Raw genomic sequence first — 20,347 nt, 5'->3', positions numbered from 1 at the left:
ATTGCCAGATAGCCTCATTGACTGAGACACAGAAGCTTTAACTCTACATCAATGGGAAATTAAAGTCACTTTGAACGAGTCATCTTAAAGCTGTAATGCATCTTAGGGAAAAAAAGTATCAAGCAGGAAAGCAGAGTTTTGTTTCCAACCAACTCTCTTTCTCTGGCAAGCTGCTGCACAAGTTAGCAGAGGTCTCAAGTGGTCTCCAGAAGCCTGGAATAGGATCATAAGCCCAGGGGAACAAAAAAAAAAAAAAAAAAAAAAAAAAAAAAAAAAAAAAAAAAAGATTAGTGAACAGTTTGTAGGCAGGATGTCAAAGATGCAGATAAATTACAGCCTCCTACCAGACATTCATTTTATGAATCTGGTTTAACTGTGTGGCAAAACAACCCCAAACCAAAAACAAATAAACAAAACCCCAACAAATTAGAAGAAAACCAACCAAACAAAAGAGAAAACCCAAACTAAAAGCAACCTTTCAACATCCTTTTTAGCAACCTACTACTTCATGGTCAATACCCAAAAACATGGTGTGCTGCAACCAGCACTGTTTGAGCTATGACAATGTTGCTGCCAAAACAGATGGTGATGCTGAGGAGGAGGTAAGAAAAACATGACTGAAAAAGGAAGTAGAGGTAAGGCTGTTGCATTTGTAGCACTCTCAGTCACATAATTATAAAAGCAGCCATAGAAGATGAACAAAAACCCACCTAAGCAAATATCTCAGCTCTCACTATGGTCAAAAGTGGACACCTAATAGAGAGCATAACACATGGGGAAGCATGTGTAATACCTATCGCAAATACTTTCTTAGCCTAAAGCCATTTATGGTTCATATTCCCCCAATTAGAAGTGGTTTCTACATATTTGGTAACCCTTAAAGGGTGTAATTTCTATTTATTTTTCAAGCTTTCACCTCACACATATACTCAGTACTGGACTGAATAATGTCTGACATGAAGGAAAAAATGTGATAGTGGTACAGCACCAGATGCTATAATTTAAGGACACAATTAAGGAAAACAGTCTCAGAAGCAGCTATGGTTTTTATTGAACCAACTTCTAAGTCTGGAGGAAAAAAAAAAAGCAACATAAAAAATTAATCTGCTTCTTCAGGTCTGCAAACACCTCCCCCCATAGCTTTAGTCAAGGCTCTGTTTGCTCCCATGAAAGATGAGATCCCTAGGAATTATTCAGCAGTGTTACTGTTACACACTAATTTGCCCTGAGGTAGTTCAGAGCCTATTATTTGCCAGAAAGCACAATCTGAATGTTCCTATTGTTATAAATGAGCACTGGATATATTAATATCATAACAGTGTATCAATATAGATAAAGCAAATCCTAAGAAGCCTTTGTTTTTTCCTCTTGAAAAAGAAATGCCTATCATAACCTGATCTTGCCAAGAACAGGTAAGAAAAGATATTCTTCCTGGACTTCACAAGACAGTTTTGGTTGGAATACTTCTATTGCCACATCTTGCAGGCTTGCCAAATCATTATCATGCTAGCATGGGCAAAGCATTCCACTTGGGACAACTCATCACCATCATATCACTAGATGCCAGAATGTCAAAGCAAACATATACTCATGCATCACTGGCTTAGAAAGCAATAGCTAAGCTTAAAACAATAGCTGAGTGTATCTATTAAATCTAAAAATATTTACTTTTGAAAGTATGGGATCAGCAAACTGACAATCAATATGTCATTACTCTTTCTAAATTTGATTTACACAACTGGGCCTTGAGACAAATCAAGATTATATCTCCCTTTTTTGCCAACAGCCCTGTCCTTTTCAGGTAAGGAAAAGGCAAGGATATTTAGTTGAATATCCCTTCCATTATGATACACCCTCCCCAGTCAAACCAGAAACATACAGATATTCTGCGAAATACTTGACGTTTCTTTTGGGCCATCTTCTGGTGCATCAGAGGACGACATTGGATCTGCAGCAGCCTGTATGAAACAAATTCAAAAGGAGGCTGGGAATTATAATGAAATGTTTCAATACATCTTTCCCTTTGTGAGTTTACTCAATTTGAACCTACCAATAATATTCAAGCAAGTAAATAATTTAAGCAGTGTCACAGTTCAAAACATCTGTGATTTTACAACTATTTTTTCCTAGTTGCCTGCGTATGAGAAAGAACATGTTAAAAACTGTCTACTTCATGCCAATTTTAAGAGATAATATTTATACCTTACATGGAGTTTTAAAATAAATGGGATAAAAAGATAAAAAGATAAAAAGATAAAAGATAAAAAGAACAAATTTATCTCTATTACTACTACAGTACTACAGCAACTACAGCACTCTGTGTTGAAAACTAAAATGTGCACTGATTATTTTATACCATTTGACTCAACTACCAGTCAGCATTAGTCTGTCAGGAGTCTGACAAAGTTAATCAGTACCCACACGACTAAACACATCCATTCTAGAAGAGTCAGGCCAAGTATTTGATGGAATAAGGCAATTACACAATATGCACATGAAATCTTAAAAAGTTCATGTGCATGTTGACTTTATACATATCAGAAATCAATTCAAAAAGATACAAGGCATCTGCAGAGTTTTGCTCTCTAAAGGAAAAGAAGGCAATTCAAAAGCTTCATGAAGACTGAGTCTTCAATATTATCCCTAGAAGTATATGATACAGGTCTTTGGCTAACAAAAATCTTTCTTATTTTTAATTAACCAGCAAGTTTTAAAACCTGTGCATAGAATTCAAACAGTTCCAGTCATTCAGCCAGTGTCATTTAAGCCAGAGAGGCAGAGTTAGCGCAGAAAAGACTCAGGAATAAGGGAAAGCTAAATTATAAACTACCTATAGGCAACTACCTTAATTCAAAGTTTAATCAGGATGATTATTGGAAGAATTTGGAATTTCTGAATAACATTAAGTCAAAAAGTTAGAGTCAGGAAATAACCCATCATCATTTAAGTACTTTCCAAAGACAATACTAATGAGTCAGCAAGCAGGCAGCCAAGCTCTCCTGATGGATGTCAGTTTTTTAGCTAAAATGACTGGTTTATGTACTTTGTACTTAACCTGGTAAAGTTTAAAGCAAGGCTGTACCAAATGTCCACACCCAAATGTTAAGAGCTTTCTATAAGAGTAATTATTTTCTTCTTGCATTCCATTATGCCAAACAGGAATTTTGAGAAAATAAATCCTGAGTGTCACACCGTGGCCCTACTGAAGGCAAGGAAAAATTTATGATACATTTCATGGACTAAACTCAAAAAGTACAACAGCTTTACAGTGCAAAGTTTAAAACAGTCACAGCAACACATCATCCTTTCAGTACAAAGCAGAAGTCTGTTAATTGACAACTGCAAACTGCAATTACACTGCAAATTGCAATTACATTCACAAATCTAATTTAACACCAGCTCAGTTTTTGATCACAACATATGGCTTGACTACTGCTTGCATACGTTAAGTCTAGACACAATATTTTGGAAAAATTTATCCATCTGTAACATTTGGAATTAATCCTATCACTTATGCTGGCTTTGTCATCACAACATCACAACACTGCAATGAGCACAGCACTAAGCCACCACATTAGGAATCTGTTGTTCTTTTATTTTTTATTAACAGGACAAAAGAACCGACATTCTTATGCTTCACAGAATAAACATTTCCTGAGCTTCACCTGTTATACCAGAAAAAGGTTTTGAGATACATGGATATGAAAGAAGAAAAGGAACAGAAAGGACAGAAAAAGCATCTCAGTTTAATTTGGCAAGGAACTTCAGCCATGTACAATGAGATTATTTGTATATAATCAATTTCTGTAATTTAATCACAAAACCTTTTTCCTCCTAAAGGTTTAATCTCATAGGTTAGGCAATTTCATGCAATTCCTCACTTGCAAGTAGAATAATAGAAAAGACCCATTTTAAGCTTTTGCAACTGGAGGGAAAGAGAATCTGAAAAGAACATAAATGTATCAAGAACAATAGCACTCAGCTCTCCGTCTCCATTTTAAAAGGGGTCTCACACTGGCATTCTCAGTCATAAGACTTTGAAGAACTTGCCCAAAAATTAGGGGAAGAACCTGGCTGATTCAGTCTTGACCTTCCCTGCAATTGTACTCAGATACAAACTTTATTTCCATGCCCTACCTCAGGCTGTTGCTCCTCTTGCATTCCTGCAGCGTAGACTTATTTTCACCAACCACACAAGAACTGCAAGAAGTAAAAAGAGATGGAAGAGAATTAAAAATTATTGGCATAACCCAGAACACTTTCTCAAGAACTGTCTAGGGAAAAAAAAAAAAAGTGCCTCTGCAGTCTCTAATAAAGGCTGAAGTAATAAAAGCAGCAAACTGAAGAGGCACAAATGTCACCTCTTCTCTACTGCCATTAAGAAAACCAGAACAAGCCAACGGCAACTCCCCCAGTGGTACATAAAACCAGCCTGTTTCAATATGGTTCTTGAGGTGGCTCAAGCCAGAGAACAGTTTCTGCAATAGCAAAAACCTTGCTCAATTTAGTCAGTAGTTCTGTCTAGTTCATATCGACTACATCAAGCCAGTTTTTAGGCAGATTTTAGGAATCCTCTATATTTCTAGGACTTTACTGCCGCACAGAATAGGAGAGCAGTCACAATCTTAATATTCAACTATAGCCATTTTATCATGTAACCACATATATTTATAAATATGCCAGGGTTAGAAGATCAGTCAGCCAGTATCTGTGTGACAAACCCATGAAACTTCGTTTTCAATCCCTTGCTGAATGGTTTCTGAGTTTTAGTTTCACAATAGTGATGACGGAATCATAAAAATCCAAAGTTCTCCCTGAAGCTGGCAGAGTGCTGTGATTGGACTTAAGTGGTACTCTGAGGCAATTACACAAGACTCTGCATGTATGACTAGTGCTTGTTCTGCTTATTCTCACTGCCATCCCACTAATATTGAAGTACTCAAAGTGCTGCTTCTTTACTACAGCATTTTGGGCTAACTCCACTTGAGCTATATCCCAGTACATGTGATCAGTGTTTTATTTTATTAAATAGAGAGCAATCCTGAACAACTTATTCATAGAATACATTTGCAGTCCCGCTCTGAGGAGTGGACATACAAGTCTCGCTCCTGCCCTATGGTCAGATGAGGCTGGAGAAAAGCTGGCTGGCATCTGGCTGACAGCATATTTCAGCACACAAATGTGATGGCAATGGCAAGCCTCCCCCTTCCCCAAATAGAAAAGTCTCCTGCAGTCGGATTAGCGCTCTGCATTCCCGTTTCTAGAAAGTCATTTTGCTTTCTATCTTTGCTTAAAATACATTTCTTTAAAAGAGCATTTGCCTGGGCAGTATGAAGCAAGTGAGTGTAATTCTGTCCACTGTCATATCTCCCACCATGCAAAAGGGATTTCAGGAATTTGTGCCTTTTTGCTGTCCACTGCTCATGGTCAGCCAGCAAACCCAAGATCACAGCTGCAGGCTGGGCAAGAAAAAAAGCAGAGTGGCCAAAATCCTGGCTTCTGCACGGCCTCTGGAGCAGAATCCCCATGAAATCCAACAGATTCCCATAGCTTGAGCAGGCAACACCTACAGACACAACTCCTGAGCTGTGAGGCAAATACCTCATTAAAACAAAAAAAATACACACTGCACACAGTCCAAGAGGTTCATTAAAACAAACTATTCAAAAACATGCAAGAAGTCTGCACAGGCAACATAAGCACTCCAGTAGTTGTGCTACAAGGCACAATATAATTTTAAAACTAGGACCCTCCTGCCTTCCAAGGAGTCAAGTCAAGGAAACCTGGATATCAGAGTAAACTGAAATGGCAGGGGAAGCTGAACTGCTCTTTTGTTTCAGTATTTCCACAATTTACGAGTGGTGCGGACAGATCTAAAGCAGTACAGCAGAAGGAAAGCCCTGCCTTGAGACCTGCAACCTGAATGGGACACACCAGCCCACAGACACCCCACTCCAGAAAGTCTGTCCGTTTTGTGGAGTTAAGTAAACTCTGTATCTCTTTTTGTGCTGTCCTGTCTCTGGTAGACTGGCTGAACTACTTGTTGAGTTAGGCAGTAAACCACACTGGAAAGCAGGCTCAGTTTAAAAAAAAAAAAAAAATCACTTTCCCTGCCCCCCCACTATACCACAGCATTTTTAGTTCAGCGGATCAAACAGCTGCAGGAAGAACTGCAGCACCACAACTTGAGGAACAGCATGAAGCAGAGATGTTGAAACCAACTGTCCTCTGAGAAAATACTTGTTCAACTACAGCATCACTGTGAGTGTACCAATACTCTGATGCTCAGCCATGGGCCTGGTTCTCAATTGGTTTGTGTGCAATATACCACAGTTTTTCTGTCAGTGAATCAGATGGCCCTAAATACAACCTAAAGCTCTAAGCTTTATTAAGGTCTGCTGGCATTTGAAAATATGTCTCTTATCTACAGAGTACTCTACAAACTAATGAACTGCAAGTTTTGTTTTAAAAACAGATTCATATAAAGAACACTACATGGTATTTTTTTCCACTAAGTGACATTTTAAAAACATCATCGCATTCTCACCACTAACTAAATAATATGTCTGATACTGGTGGGGGTGTGGGAGAGATTTCTGAAGTTTACTCAAGCTAACTAGCACCGGTTTTTAACAGACCTATACCTTTGTTTCCAGCTCACTGTTTCACTGCAGATTCCAGCTCCAGCCTCTGCAGGGAATCCACGGAATAATATTTCCATGGCCAGATGAGAGAATGTGCAGCCACAATGACAGGCAAGTCTGCCCACTTCTAGGACAAGTGGGCCCGTGGGCATCTCATGAGGTTTAATAACTGCAAGATACTACACCTGAGCTGGGGTAACCCCCCATTGTCCATACAGGCTGGGGATGAAGGGACTGAGAACAGCCCTGCTGAGAACTTGTGTAGCATCCCATGATCTCTCTGCTCTCAGCCAATTCACAAGTCCTCTGCCCTGTCCACGCCAGTGACTACCATGGAATAGTCCTCCTAAGGGGAAAAGACAGACTCCCACGTGGACTTCCTCTGGTTTTTCTTTCCCTGTTCCTTATCCCTGGATACCCCTGCCGGCTGCGCCCTGCCCAGCCCTTAGCTCCGCCCCCCAGCCCTTCCCCTCCTTAAGCTGCCTGCAGTAGGTGGTGCTTCCCTTTCTTGCTGGGTTTCCTTCATGTGACCTCGCTGGAATAAAACCTTGCAAAAAGAGCCTTTCTTGCCTCTCTCGCTGACACAGGTGCAGTGAGCATGGTGTGTGGATCTGATTGTGTTCCCTGAATGTTTACCCAACTTGCTTTTCTACAAGAGAGGCTTTTTGGGAACAGACACAAGGCAGCAGCACCCACCATCCATCTCCCGCATTTTTAAACTTGAGGGCGCTAATGGATGAGACGCTGGACACAACCTGGCCATGTTCACTTACAGCACGGAAAGCCAACTGTGTCCTGGGCTGCATCAAAAGCAGCATGGCCAGCAGGGCAAGGGAAGTGATTCTGTTCCTCTGCTCTGGTGACACCCCACCTGCAGTGCTGCATCCAGCTCTGGGGTCCCCAGCAAGGGAAGGACATTGACCTGTTGGAGCAAGTCCAGAGGAGGCCACCAAGATGGTTAGATGGCTAGAGCACCTCTCCTGCAAGGAAAGGCTAAGACAATTGTGGTTGTTCAGTCCGGAAAAGAGAAGGCTTTGGGGTGACCTAATTACAGCCTTCCAGTACCTGAAGGGAGCCTACAAAAACCACAGAAAGGGACATTTTACAAGACCCGTAGTAATAGAACAAGGGGGAATGGCTTCAAACTGAAAGAGAGTAGATTCAGATATCAGGAAAAAATTCTTTACTGTGAGGGTGTTGAGGCACTGGAAGAGGTTGCACAAAGAGGCTGTGGACACCCTACCCCTGTGAGAGTTCAAGGCCAGTCTGAATGGAGCTTGGAGCAACCTGGCCTAGTTACAGGTGCTTCTGTCAACTGCAGGAAGGAACTAGATGATCTTGGAGATCCTTTCCAACCCAGGATTTTATACTCTTGTTTTCAGGTGCTTAGATCTGCACCAGTTACTCTGGAGCTGAAATTTTCCAAGCAGAAGACCTGTTTCTAGACTCACCAGAGTACAGCCAAGGCTGGGTACTCAGCTAGCAGCATCCTCCTCAGCAGCACTGGGCAAAGTCCATGTATTTTGGGAATTAGTCAAATACCTTGGACTCCAGGCTGACTTAGCTCATCCATGTGAAAGACACCATCCTAGTACATCTATGTATTCACAGAAGGTATTGAGTGTTATGATATTTGAAATATAATTTGAAGCCCATGAGAGAAGACTGAGCGGACCTTGCTGTTACACAGATAAACAACTGAAGCGCACAAATCTGTATGCACTTCCTTTCACCATGTCCAATAGCAAGAAAAGGGGTCAATTCAGATAAAATTCTGGCATAATTCGAACAACGTACACATCCATGCATTTCAAAATTTCTTGGAGTTTAATTTTCCAACCTGTGTTTTGGTCTTTTTTTTTACCTTCTTATTTTTTTTTTTTAAGTTTACTTACGTAAAGAAATGACACAAGGTAACAAGACATCTTATTTGTTTGTGTTTGTTCAACCATAGGTGAATTTTAAACTATTTTGGCAAGCAGGGAAAAGTCTCAGTCATTTAAAGGTGTAACACACAGCACTACTCCTCCAGGAGAAAAAGACCACTGAAGATTAGATGAGGTGCATGTAAAAAAGTGGTGGTCAGAAGAACTTGCCATAAAGAAAATTCAATCCCAAATTGAAAAGCCACAGGCAAAAAAATGTTCAGATAATCATTTACAGTGTTCCATAATATGTATACTGCAATATCTCATAACCTCAAGTTCTACTTACCATGAGATTTGGCATGAACATGTGAAACCAATCAAATTCCCCTGCTCCAGCTACTTCAAAGGCCTGTAAGAGCCCCTTGTGAGATATATCATACACTGAAAATCTCAGACATGACAGTGCACTTCTTTCAGATGCCCTGGGAGACACAGCTTTTAGGCACTCATAAAGGTCAGAGATTAGGAAGTATTTCTGTTCTCTATCTTCCAGGAGACTGTCTTAATCAGGGATTCATTCTCCTGCTTCAAGTACTACCAAGAAAATTCCTGGAGTTAGAAGAAACAAAGAGAGGCAACTGATGATTGAATGTGATTGAATCTCCACCTCAAACACCTTTTTTCCAGGCAAATGGAATTCTTGTGGTTATTGCATCTTTGTTAGTCCAAGAAGACCTACAGTTCATTGGGCCATTTAAAATTGCTGTTTATGTATACATATGTGAAGAAATGAAGAATGAAGCCCTTTTGCCAGCTCTTAAGATACCTAGGCAACCAAACCAAATTTTTGAGACGACCAAATAAACCACAAACCTAGAATTTAGCCATTACTTACCTTTATTGATAGGCACCTATTTCCTCCCAAGCTCTTCTTGTTCCTACAGCACACACAGGACAGACATTGCTACTGAGAAAAGTACTGCCAAAGAGGGACTGTATTTTTCCCATGCACATGGGCATTATTCTCTTTCTCCCAAAATAGCAAGTTCAGAAAGGAACACACAGAAAAGTTCAACATCTTCTAGAAATGCTTACTTACTCTGCACAGATGCTGGCAAAGCAGAAGCAGAAAGAACTCCCTGCCATGCTATTTCACATCAGCCCTCCGGTTTTCCTAATATAAATCAGCTTCAGCAGCACTTCTTTGCACAAAATCTTCCCATGAACTCATTTTTCATACTTGATAGCCCTAGTCAACCAAAGTGTTTCGGTTCCAGCTTCATATTTAGGCATCTGAAACTCTCTTAGCTTGCGGTCTCAGGAACACAAGAGGCTCACATGCACACACACTCACAAATTACAGCTTCTAGCAACACAAGTTAAAAGAACAAAAGGCCCTTTCCTGTTTAATTTCAGCAAGGTAGTTCAGTGAGAAAATTCAAACACCACAGATAATTCATTACAGTATCTTCCTACAGTAGGGTTAAACTTGTTCCTTTACTGTCTTGTCTAAATTTGCTTCCTTCAGACAGTGATTCAACTGAATCGATAAAAAAGCTCTCAAAAAATCTCTCATGCTCCTACCCACAAAACAACATATTCAGCTACTTTTTAACAAGATTTTTATTGGATGTTTTCCTCCTTCTGAGCTATACAGAAATTCAGAAGCAGCACTTCGTTTCCTCAACATGCTGGCACTACAAGATGGAAATAAAAGTTGTCCATAGTCTTATAATTACTCTATAATTTCTATGTGCTGCACACACATCAGCATAGCTAGTAAAGAAACTAGGAAAGGAGTCACCAAACTACAGCTTGTTCTACCTTTTATTGAAAAGAACAGGCAAAAATTTCTGTGTTTGATCCCCTCAACAAACAAATCTAAATTTATCTATTAGAGTTTTTGATAGGTACAGTACTCGCTAACATTGCAGGAGGTACCCACATCTCTTGTGTTAATCTCAAAGTGTTAATCCTGTAACCTTCCTGCTCACAAATACATAACTGAGGTATATGAACGCATAAATACACCTACAAATCTGACCTCTGGTAGCTAAACAAGTTGTTAGAAGGCTCATGGAACTTTCAAAGCATTTCAATTTTGCAATCTGAATTTTCCTTTGCTTTTAATCACTGGTCCTTAGAGGATCCCCATACACCCCACAGGACACTTCTTCCTCCTAGTAAAAAAGCACCACCACTCATCCTTGCTCCTCTAAAGTTGCTGTGGGAAAGACAAGAGATAAGCTAAGGGACTCAATTTGAGTGTAAGGTGTCAAACAATAAAGTGGGAGTCCTCCAGTGAGAATATAGCACACTTCACACAGGTCATGCTACAACTGAGCCAAAACTGGACATAAGCCACAGACACACACAAACATTTGACAATGTCACAAACAGACTCATGTGTGAGCCCTCTAACACCAGTATCCCCAGCCAGAACACAGCTTCCATCAGCTTAGCGTAAGATGCAGCCCTATAAATTTATTGTATCTATGTGCATTGAGTGCTGTGTTCCTTTCATCCTCTAAACCTGCAATGGATATTTGATTTAGCTGGTATAGCCTATAGTTTACATTCATATTATACTCTGCATAAGCTCATCTCATTTGAATACTGCTACCGTTTAACGGGATCACTTATTTTATGTAAACAGAAGAGGCATATCAGTACTTCAGAAGAAACAGACTAAACTTTCCTCCCACTGAGAAACTGTTGCACTCTTTACTCACTGTCTGAAATACCTAACAAAGCACCTTCCATGCTTAACATTTAACCTACTAAGAAGGCAAAACCAAAATAAGATGCCCTCTTAAGTCTCAGCACCATACTCTGCAACATAAAGAGAGTATTTAAGATTGATGAGGCTTTTTCCATACTTATGCACAGAAATCTTACAAATGTTTACAATCAATCATCTACTCCAAAAGGTGTCTACTCTGTTGATAGCCTGTTCATACTCAGAAGGATGCCTCTGTGGTAACCTATCTGCCGATTATTTTAACAGTCACAAATTCAGAAATTAGAATGTATTTCAAAATTATCACCAAGGTGACCTACTCCACATATTGCATGTTATCTCTTTGACACAAACCCACGCCTTTGAAACTCAACTGAGCAAGTGGTTCTGTAATCACAGATGGTTGTAGAGCATGGCTGTGGTTTCTCATGATTCAGAAGTTCACAAATTTCAAAATGCTTATTTTTATCCTCTGAGCATCAATGAGGTGTTCCTGCAAAATGAACTGTGCAGACATACACAGCCTAAACTCAGGTACCTACACACTAGAGTAAATGTCCATTTGCATGCTTTAGAAGTTAAAACATAAAAGTCAAAGACAATTACATTCATTTTGCTTGAAAGGAGGTGTTGAAACATGAGAATATGTGGCCTGGGACACTGAAAACACGTTTATTGGTGAAAGACAAGACGGCATTCTCATATGCTCTGTGGTTTTACAAGTTATTGTCATTACACTGGCTGGGGCTACTTGATGAAAAGAGTAAGTATGAAGTGAATCAGGATGCTAATGCACTGCACTGCAGATTTATGAACAAACATTAGCCTAAATCCTTACTCTTTTAAGAAGTTGCTGAGGTTGTGTAGATACTGCTAAACTTAGAAACATGAGACAGAAAGACCACAGTGATGTGGCTCAAATCTGGGCAGGCACTCAGAAACTGATAGTTTTTTAGAACCGATACATCTATCCAAGTCACTTTCCTATTACATTCTAATGTGAATTATGTGAATTCAGCAAAGATCTAGAACCAAAATAATTTTATTAGACTTTCCTGTATCCAGAAGCTTGGAGAAGACATCAGTACATCTTCCCTCCAGGCCGTGTAAAGCTATGAGCCGAGTGATACTTCTGGTTTTGGAAAATCCTCTGCAAAACACTCCCAAGCAGAATAGAAGGGAAATAGCACAGCTGCTGCATGTGTATGGAGTTCTACAAGAACATGCAAGATATGCATCCTCGCAAAGCAAGACCAGGATCTCCAGATGCAGTACACTGGTGATTGAACACTTTCTTCAATTTCACTAGCAGTCATGGTGTTGTTCAGCTGTGGTGTAGGCTTTTGCTCTCTCTCAGAAGCGTGCATACCCTTCCTGAGATGGACAGACTTCTCAACATAAGACCATGATGTTGCACTACCAATAGAGACAGTTATTTAGCAGACAACCTGAGGGGCTTACCCACTGGAAGACAGAATCCTGGAGCTCCAGCATAGTGCTTGATATGCAGGGTCATCAGGACATTCAAATTCTTGCAAGTGGACATGCTAAGATCCTGCATCCCTCAGTGATTTCAATTAAAACTGCAAAGCAGGTCAATTAAAGGTAAGGGAAGGAAGAAGGCAGGAGTAGAAAAGAGCTCTTCTACTTTTTTTTTATTATTATTAGAAAAAGAAGTGTACAGAAAGAGAACTTGTCACTGAGTGCATGCACGTTTTCATACAAATCTATAAACTGTGGTTTAATGTTAAAGTTATGTTCCCAAGTCCTTTCTTACAAAGGGAAAAAATACTCACTGCAAAAATTTAAAGTTCAAATACAGAACCACAGTATTAACTAACATGTTCAAACCACGTGAAATCTGAACAGCCTTTTAAAAAAGCATTCAATAACTGAAGGTGTCTGACCTCAGATTCAAATCACATAAGTATTTGCAAATATGTTACAATCTAATAACAATCATCACCAGAAAATATATTGGTCCAATTTTGTACTAAATAATCTATGAAAGACAGCCAGGGTCCTGTCTCCTGACAGGACAAGGAGAGCTACAGAATCCTTCTTTCCTACCGGCACTGGCTGGCAAAGCACATGCTGTGATATCACTTCAGACAGACATAGTTACACACCACTCCCATTAAATCTGGAGCACACTTATCTCTGGCCTGCTCTCATTTCTACATTTTCAAAGACTGCCCCAAATCTCTGTCTGCAATTTTCCTGAATATCAAATAAGGAAAAGAAGATGCTTTCCAAAAAGTATTATTTTAGAAAAGCACTCGTATGACTCCTACAAGTAGACGGCAGCACCACGTGGCTCATTCACAGCTGTAGTGGCAGCAGTGTTTCATCATTTTTACCATATGGAAGAATGATTTTTCAGTATATTCTATCTTAACTCTTCTAGCACCAAGCTACACAATATCCCGGTCTACAGTTAAGATGCCGGAGTGTCAGCCACTGTGAGGACTAAAATTTACAATAAGCAAGTTAAAATTGAAATTTACAATACAACGGTCAATTCAAGTTACTGAATCTTGAAAGTCTACTGCCACCGACAGCAGGGCACAAACCAGTGCCATAGCCCCAACCCAGATTTTTTAATTAATAAACTCATTTAGCTTAGGATAATTAAATGGACACGTTTTTCCCCTACTGTGTAAGGTCTATCCCCTACTAAAATACAGAAGAAAAACCCCTGGAATCTGTTTGGGTTTTTAAATTCTTTTTTGCTTTACTCTGTTAACTTTCTAAGGAGGAATACCTCCATTAATGAGGTAAACAGCAGTTGCACAGATACACAACGCTACAAAATGGAGAAGTGTCATTCCAGACATCCTGGGTATTTCTTTCGACTAGTATTGTCGCGCCACCACCTTTGTGAAATAGCATCTAAGTTGTAAAAGACCATCCCGTTCTCACACTTTTCCAACCCATCAGCTGCAACTTTTTGCAAAGTTTTACCAAAGAAAAATAATCTTTTTTCCTGAAAGCTAGGAAAAATAAACACCTCTGCTGTACAGACATCTGCATCAGTACAAGCATTTTCCTCAAAAGAAAAGCCAAAGCTATGCCTGTGATACGAGTTATGTTCAAGAGCTAGGCTAATTTGAACTATTTTCAGAAGTGGATTCAGAAAAAACCACAACTGTTTAGAGATTAAAAAAAAAAAAAAAGAAGAAAAACTGTCAGTCTCGCTTTTCCACAGCTCCCCGCCAGAACCAAAGAAATCCCATGCTCTTATCACCAAACACCTGGATCAGCAGCGTTGTGCCACGTCCGCGAACCCCCAAAGCGGTGAGCAGCCGGAACGAAGGAGCTGAAGACACGCGGGCCCGGGACCTTACAAAGGGCCCCAAAGTCGCATTTTCCCACAAGTTTCCTGCCCAGCTGCAGTTCCCGGCCGCCCGGGCAGGGCAGGGCAGGGCAGTGCAGACCGCCCCGGGAGGGCAGCGGCCTCCCGGCCTCCTCCTGCCCCGCCAGCGGGGCGCACGCCTCAGCCCGTCCGCTCCGAGGCGGAGCCCGCCCGCCGCCCGGAGAGGCCCCTCGGCCGCAGCGCCCGCGGGGTCATCGGCGGGGCAGCCGGCCCAGCCCCGGCTGCAGCTCTCCCGCCAGGCCGGGGAGCGCTTCAGCAGCGGAGCAGCAGGGCCGCCGCGCCCCGGCCACTTCCCTGCCGAGCGGGCGCTGCCCGCCAGCACCTCCGGGCCGGCACCTGCGGAGGCAGGGCCGGGTGCGCGCCAAGGGCGAGCAGCGAGGGGACACGGCCGCGCCGCTCGCAGCCCCCTCCCCTCCTGCACCGAGAAAACCGCGACACCCCCCATCCGCTCCCCTTGCACACACCCGCCACCACCGGGGTCGGCCCCAGCACGGCCCCGCCGCCCCCCAGGCCGGCGGGACGCGGCCGCACAGCCGACCCCCGTCCCCGCTGACCTGCCGTGCTGGGCGATGGGAGCGGCGGAGCCGCCGCCGGCCGGAGCGCTGCGGGCGGAGCGGGCGCGGGGCGCGTTAGCCGGACAACGTGCTGCACGAGTCAGCGCGGGGCGGGGCCGCCGCGGGGCACCCTGGGCGCTGTAGTCCTCCTCCGCTCCCGGTGCGCGGCAGCGGGCGGCAGCGGACTACAGCTCCCAGCCTGCGAGGGCCGCCGGGCCCGCCCGCCGCCGGCCCCTCGTGCTCCCGCTCCTGCTCCTCCCTCGCTGGCCCCGCGCGGCTCCGCCGCCGCCGGCCGCTCGCTGCGGGCCGGGGCCGCGGGCCCCGTGTGCGCGCTGCCCCCGCGGCTGCTCCCGTCTCCCGGCGCCGGGGGCTATCGGGGTTTCTGCGGGAGCCCCGGAGCGGAGCGTGCGGGGGTGCCGCCAGAGCCTTTCCAGGCGCCTTCAGCTTCCGTGGGGGGCGGGGGCCTCTGGCAGGGAATTGAGCCACGTCTTTGAGGCTGCTTCTCTCCGTGCCGGTGAAGAAACTGCGGCCGCGGGCACCGCTGTCAGCCGAGCCCCGCTTGGTGCAGATGGTCCGGCCTGGCGCCGACCTTCCAGCCCTGGAGTGGGAGCCGGGAGCGCTGCCCTGGTGTCCGTGCCCGCTGGCACACGCGTGGCCGTCCTTGGAAGGCGTTTGGAAACTGTACAGTGGAAGGAGTGAGAGGGAACCCTCGGGGGTGGGACTGCGTGGGGTGTGCCCGCGAGAACGCGCCGTGGGTCTAATAAAGAGTGAAATCGCAGATATATCACACTCCAGACGGCGTCATCTCTGAATTTATCCATTACTTCCTCGATGTGCAGCCCTGCTTTTCACTGCTCTTCTGGCCCTTCACTTCCTTTCTTGCAGTGGGCCTCTCCTGCAAGAAAAGAGTTAAATGTTTCACCCACAAAACATGAAAAATCTGTGTTGCACCACCTCTCTAAGTACAAAGGGCATTTGGTGATACTCCAAATTTCTAGGCTGACATATACAAATATTTTACTGGTCAAGAAAATTGTTTTCAGAAAGATGTGTAAAGAGTTGATTATAACAACTGTTTGTGTCCTGGAATTCTCTCTTCCCTCTTCCTGCTTCTCTGTTCTGTTTCTGATAAGTCACAGTTCAGTGACAGTATGGCTTAAACACCCGTTTAGTCTGAGCACACATTTGTTGTCTAAATACAGTTTCATTTGAACAGATGTGAAGGCTGGTTTGTTTTCTGATCTCTTCTTACTTCACATCCTGGGTTAGTTTAGGATTAGGCTGAGCTTTGCAAATATGTAGTATGTGGAAATCAAGTCCAGACATGTTGAGACAGTTGGGAGTTTTACTTCCTGTTTCAACTTGCTATAAAAGCACAGAGCAGGCATTTCATGTGTGAATGATCAAAACACAATGAATCAAATAAAGTGCAAGCTATGGAGACCTTCAATTCTGAGGCAGAACCATCCAATGTCTGACATAAAAGGAAGAACATTTCACTTCAGGCATTTTAATCTAGCGCTGTACAGTGATTCCAAAGACTTTTTTTTTCCCCCACAACTGGTGAGTGAAGGTCCCCAAGAACAATGGGACACTCTACTAGATCAGAGCAAGTTGATTGATGCTTTTGAGGAGTGTGCCCGATGGCTTCATTGGCATCCAAGGACATCGGCCCTTTGAGTAGTGCAATTTCTAGATGCAGCTGCTCCCCCTGACCACAGCTGCTTGCTTCTGAGTCTGCTTCTAATCCCACCTTTTCCAATCATCAGCCTTGCCCAGCCACAAGCTTTCTGTGGTGCCAGATCCACCAAAGGGCTGTCCTGTAGCAGGTGAAGCCCTGTGAATGTTGGCTAAGCAGCACATGACAGGCCCTTATGCTCAGCAGCCTGAATATCAAGTTGCAGTAGTGTCCCTTACACAGCTGATCACAGATTTTATCTTCAGATTTGCTCAACTATCAGTGTGTGCCAAGCTTATAGTCAAGCTCCAGCTATTTGCAGTGTCATGTGTTTGGTTCAAGCTGACACTGATACTGAGTGACAGTTCAGTATTTTTTTGACTGCAGCTCCTCCTACTACACCACCAGTGGTGTTTTGTTCAAACTTTGTGAGCCCTTTGACAGACTACGGGTCTGTCCCCAAGCTTCCCACTGCTTCAGCTGGAAAAGCTCAATAATTTTTTTTGTCAGAGCATGGGAGCACTGCCTAGCCTGCAGGAAAGAGCTCACCTCACCTGATTGATAAGCCCTGTGCTTTTGGAAATATTGTAAACCTTGCTGGCCTGATTTTATTTTAGCTTGTGATAACTGCACCCTGATTATGTCAACAGTGTTGGTACTTTTGTGTATACTTCAGGCAGTGTTTCCTTTGCTGGCTCAGCAAGAGCTGCGGTGGCTGAACGTGCCTTTACAAGGACTAAAGTAAGATGCAGGTCTCTACTGACATGAACCCATGTGGCTGGAGATTTTGCCTGTGCTGTTTCAGTTTGGTTTGTGGTGCACAATACTTCTGAAAGTGGAGAGGGAGGGGTGAAATGAGAGGAAGTATATCAAAAGCAAGGACCTATGCCAGCAGGAGGTCCCCTTGTGCCAGGAATCCATCTAACAACTGTGGTGTCTCTGCAAGAGCCTGTGTGACTGTAAATTCTGTTCTGCTCCATTGTAATGAATGAGAGTGTTGTGGTAATTGAACACACCATTAATTAGCAACTGCAAGATGAGTCACTGGTGTCTTCTGAGAAGCCTAATGTGACATGTAAATTATGTTCTTAATATTTAATACACTGAATATCTTCTTTAAATGTTGTTATTGATGTGGGATTGTTTTGAAATCAATGGCAAATGCCAGTAGTGAAGAGAGATGATTCATGGTAGATGATTCCCGGATTTCTTCAGTGTTTCAACGCTACTTAAAATGCACTTTTTTTTTATACTGAAACTGATCCTCATGGAATGGTTACCAGCCACAGCACAGTACATCTGAAGTAGGTTTGTTGTGTAATGAGCCAGAAAGTCTCCTCATAAGCATGCCACTGTTCTTGGGCATAGCAATTTCCAGGGATTTTTGGGATTTCCAGGGCTAGAAATGAGGAGGGGAAGCTAAGTACACTTCTGCCTGCCCTCCCTTCCTCTCTTTCCTTCTTTTCTTCCCTCTTTCCTGCCTTCATCTTCCATCCACTCTGCTCCCTTCTTTCTCTTTCTTAACAAGTTATTTTTACATAAGGTTTCTTAAGAACTGAAAGGAGTAATGGTGACATCAGCCAGAAGAGCTCGATTGTCTTCAGTGATCTCTAGTTTGCAGCAAATAGAGACCCAGCGCAACATTAGAATCAGCGCCTGAGCAGATTGCCAGGGAAGGTACCAGGCTGTTTCCGGGATGGCCATGTGCCTGTCCAGGTCACAACGGGTTTTTAAGAACTTGTAATAAAGAACAAATCACCACTACCATCCAAACCAAAAACCCTCGAGCATTAGAAATGTTATTCAAAAATCTAACCTTAACTGGTGTTTGCTTTTGTATCCAAGCCCAGTAGCTCGTGTTCTGTGGGAATAGATGAAAACTTTCCCCTTGTAGCAGCCTTCACCTCTTTAAACGTTGTCATGTCTTCTCTCGCTTTATCTAGATTAGAGAGTTTTAAGATTTTCTTCATCTCAGCCTCATGGATACTTGGCTGGGGTTGGCACTGCACACTGCCTGGAAAACTCACCTGACCCATCACTGCTGAGCACTCCCCACCACCTCCTGCGTTTCCAGCCCGTGAGCAAGGCGGGCGTGGCGTGACCATGGCACGTCGGGATACAGACGGCAGCGTTTCGCGGGCGCGCTGGGGCAGCAGCGGGGAGCAGAGGGCGGAGAACAGGGGCGGAGAACAGGGGCGGAGAACAGGGGACGGAGAGCAGGGGACGGGGAACAGGGGACGGAGAACAGGGGACGGGGACACGGCGGGGCCGGGCCGGGCCGGGCCGGTCCCGCGGGAGCGGCGCTGCCGCGGGGCTGCGGCGCCCCCTGCCGGCCGCGCTCCGTCAGCGCCCCCCGGGGACGCTGCGGCCCCGCGCGGCGCCGGGGTCACCCCACAGCCCCCACAGCCCCGCACCCTTCCCTCAGTCTTCTTTTCTGGCGTGATTCTGGGAGACACCATCCATCTCAGACTGCGAAGCAGAAGAAGAAAGACATGCAGAATGACTAGCAGCTTCGCGGAATTTCTTTGACTGTCCTCCCTGGAGGAAACGCATGTTTCTGTCATTTCTATCTCGCTCGCTGCATGTTTGTTATCGCTCAGAAAAGCTCCCGAGGGCCACCTCCAGCGTGCTTCACTCCCTCGGGTCGGAGTATGGGCTGTATTCACGTTGCTCATAAACAGCGTCATCTAAACATGCTAAGAGGGAAATTAGAGAGCGATTCTGCTGCGCCCGGGAGGGATACGGCTGTTCTGTCACTCGGGAAGCACAGACGTGGCAGCCTGCCATGTCAAGAGTGCCATCCAGACCCAGTGCCCTCCGTGCACTGGGGTACCTGCTCCTGAGGCTGGGAAGGTCTAAGAGATGTTCCTGCTGCACTGCTTCTATGACGGAGCTGCTGTATGTGGCTGGAAGTGGCTCCAGCTAAATTGTTTTGGTAAATCGGAAGAACCAAACCACACACAGGACTACTTCAACTGTCTCTAGACTTTACAATTTTCCCTTAAAATTTGTGTGAGATGTGGGAGCAGTTCATCAAGAGCGGTTGCTGTGAAGGGAAGCTGATGACTGTGAGCAAGGCTTTGATAGCCCGGGTCCAGCCCTAGCTGCTGTGCTGGTGACTGCGGCATGGGCACAGGCAGGTGTGCAGTCCACAGCGTGCATGTGGAGGAGGATGGTGCTGATGGCAGACGGGGTGGAAAGGCTGAAGCTCCTTTGTTCTTCCTCTGCATCATCCCCACCCTCTGCTCTCCCCCTTTCCATTAAATTTGTAGCAGACCTGCAGAGCACAGTGCATTGCAGAGGCATTCCTAGTACTTGTGGGTAACGCAGCTTGGGTACAGAAGCTGCATCAGCACAGGGCTCTTCGTGAGATCATTTGTGTGGGAGGCATGTGGAGAGAGCAACATGGCATTGCTGTGACAGCAAGGTGGATGCGAGACACCTGCTCTGGGCTTTCCTTGTCCAGGAGGCAAATTAGTCTGTGCTT

The 20,347-nt window shown here is 44.2% G+C and overlaps 2 protein-coding genes across 4 annotated transcripts in view; both read right to left on the bottom strand.

The window, feature by feature from the left end:
* TRABD (TraB domain containing) overlaps positions 1 to 15,334 on the bottom strand; it is a 33,932-nt gene extending 18,598 nt beyond the window's left edge. The window contains exons 1-3 of one of the 3 annotated variants that reach the window (XM_021555204.4): positions 15,183 to 15,334; positions 4,138 to 4,200; positions 1,880 to 1,958 (exon numbers count right to left, since the gene is read on the bottom strand). In XM_021555204.4, coding sequence (XP_021410879.3) covers positions 1,880 to 1,958; positions 4,138 to 4,161 — 103 coding nt within the window. In that variant the 5' untranslated portion in view covers positions 4,162 to 4,200; positions 15,183 to 15,334. Of the gene's footprint in view, positions 1 to 1,879; positions 1,959 to 4,137; positions 14,726 to 15,182 lie in introns of those variants that run through there. The other 2 variants (XM_085569117.1, XM_085569118.1) reach the window with 2 other exon arrangements.
* A 521-nt stretch (positions 15,335 to 15,855) lies between these two features.
* On the bottom strand, positions 15,856 to 19,678 carry LOC146763434 (uncharacterized). The gene is made up of 2 exons (XM_085569660.1): positions 18,888 to 19,678; positions 15,856 to 16,077 (listed from the first exon to the last, which is right to left on the bottom strand). The coding sequence occupies exons 1-2, from the start codon at positions 19,545 to 19,547 to the stop codon at positions 16,003 to 16,005; spliced, it is 735 nt and encodes a 244-aa protein (XP_085425786.1). The 5' UTR covers positions 19,548 to 19,678; the 3' UTR covers positions 15,856 to 16,002.
* Positions 19,679 to 20,347: the final 669 nt, after the last annotated feature.

Source organism: Lonchura striata, chromosome 1A, assembly GCF_050655825.1.
Source record: "Lonchura striata isolate lonStrDom1 chromosome 1A, ASM5065582v1, whole genome shotgun sequence".
NCBI classification, from domain to species: Eukaryota; Metazoa; Chordata; class Aves; order Passeriformes; family Estrildidae; genus Lonchura; species Lonchura striata.
The sequence above is the reverse complement of the archived record's forward strand: the minus strand, read 5'-3'. Positions and strand labels throughout refer to the sequence as shown.

What these genes read in the sequence shown, in the direction of transcription:
- LOC146763434 (XM_085569660.1), bottom strand. Translation starts at nt 19,547, where the DNA reads ATGACGCTGTTTATGAGCAACGTGAATACAGCCCATACTCCGACCCGA. An exon ending in GCTCAGCAGTGATGGGTCAG is followed by an intron (nt 16,078 to 18,887) that starts GTGAGTTTTCCA and finishes CTTTTCTTGCAG; the next exon opens with GAGAGGCCCACTGCAAGAAA.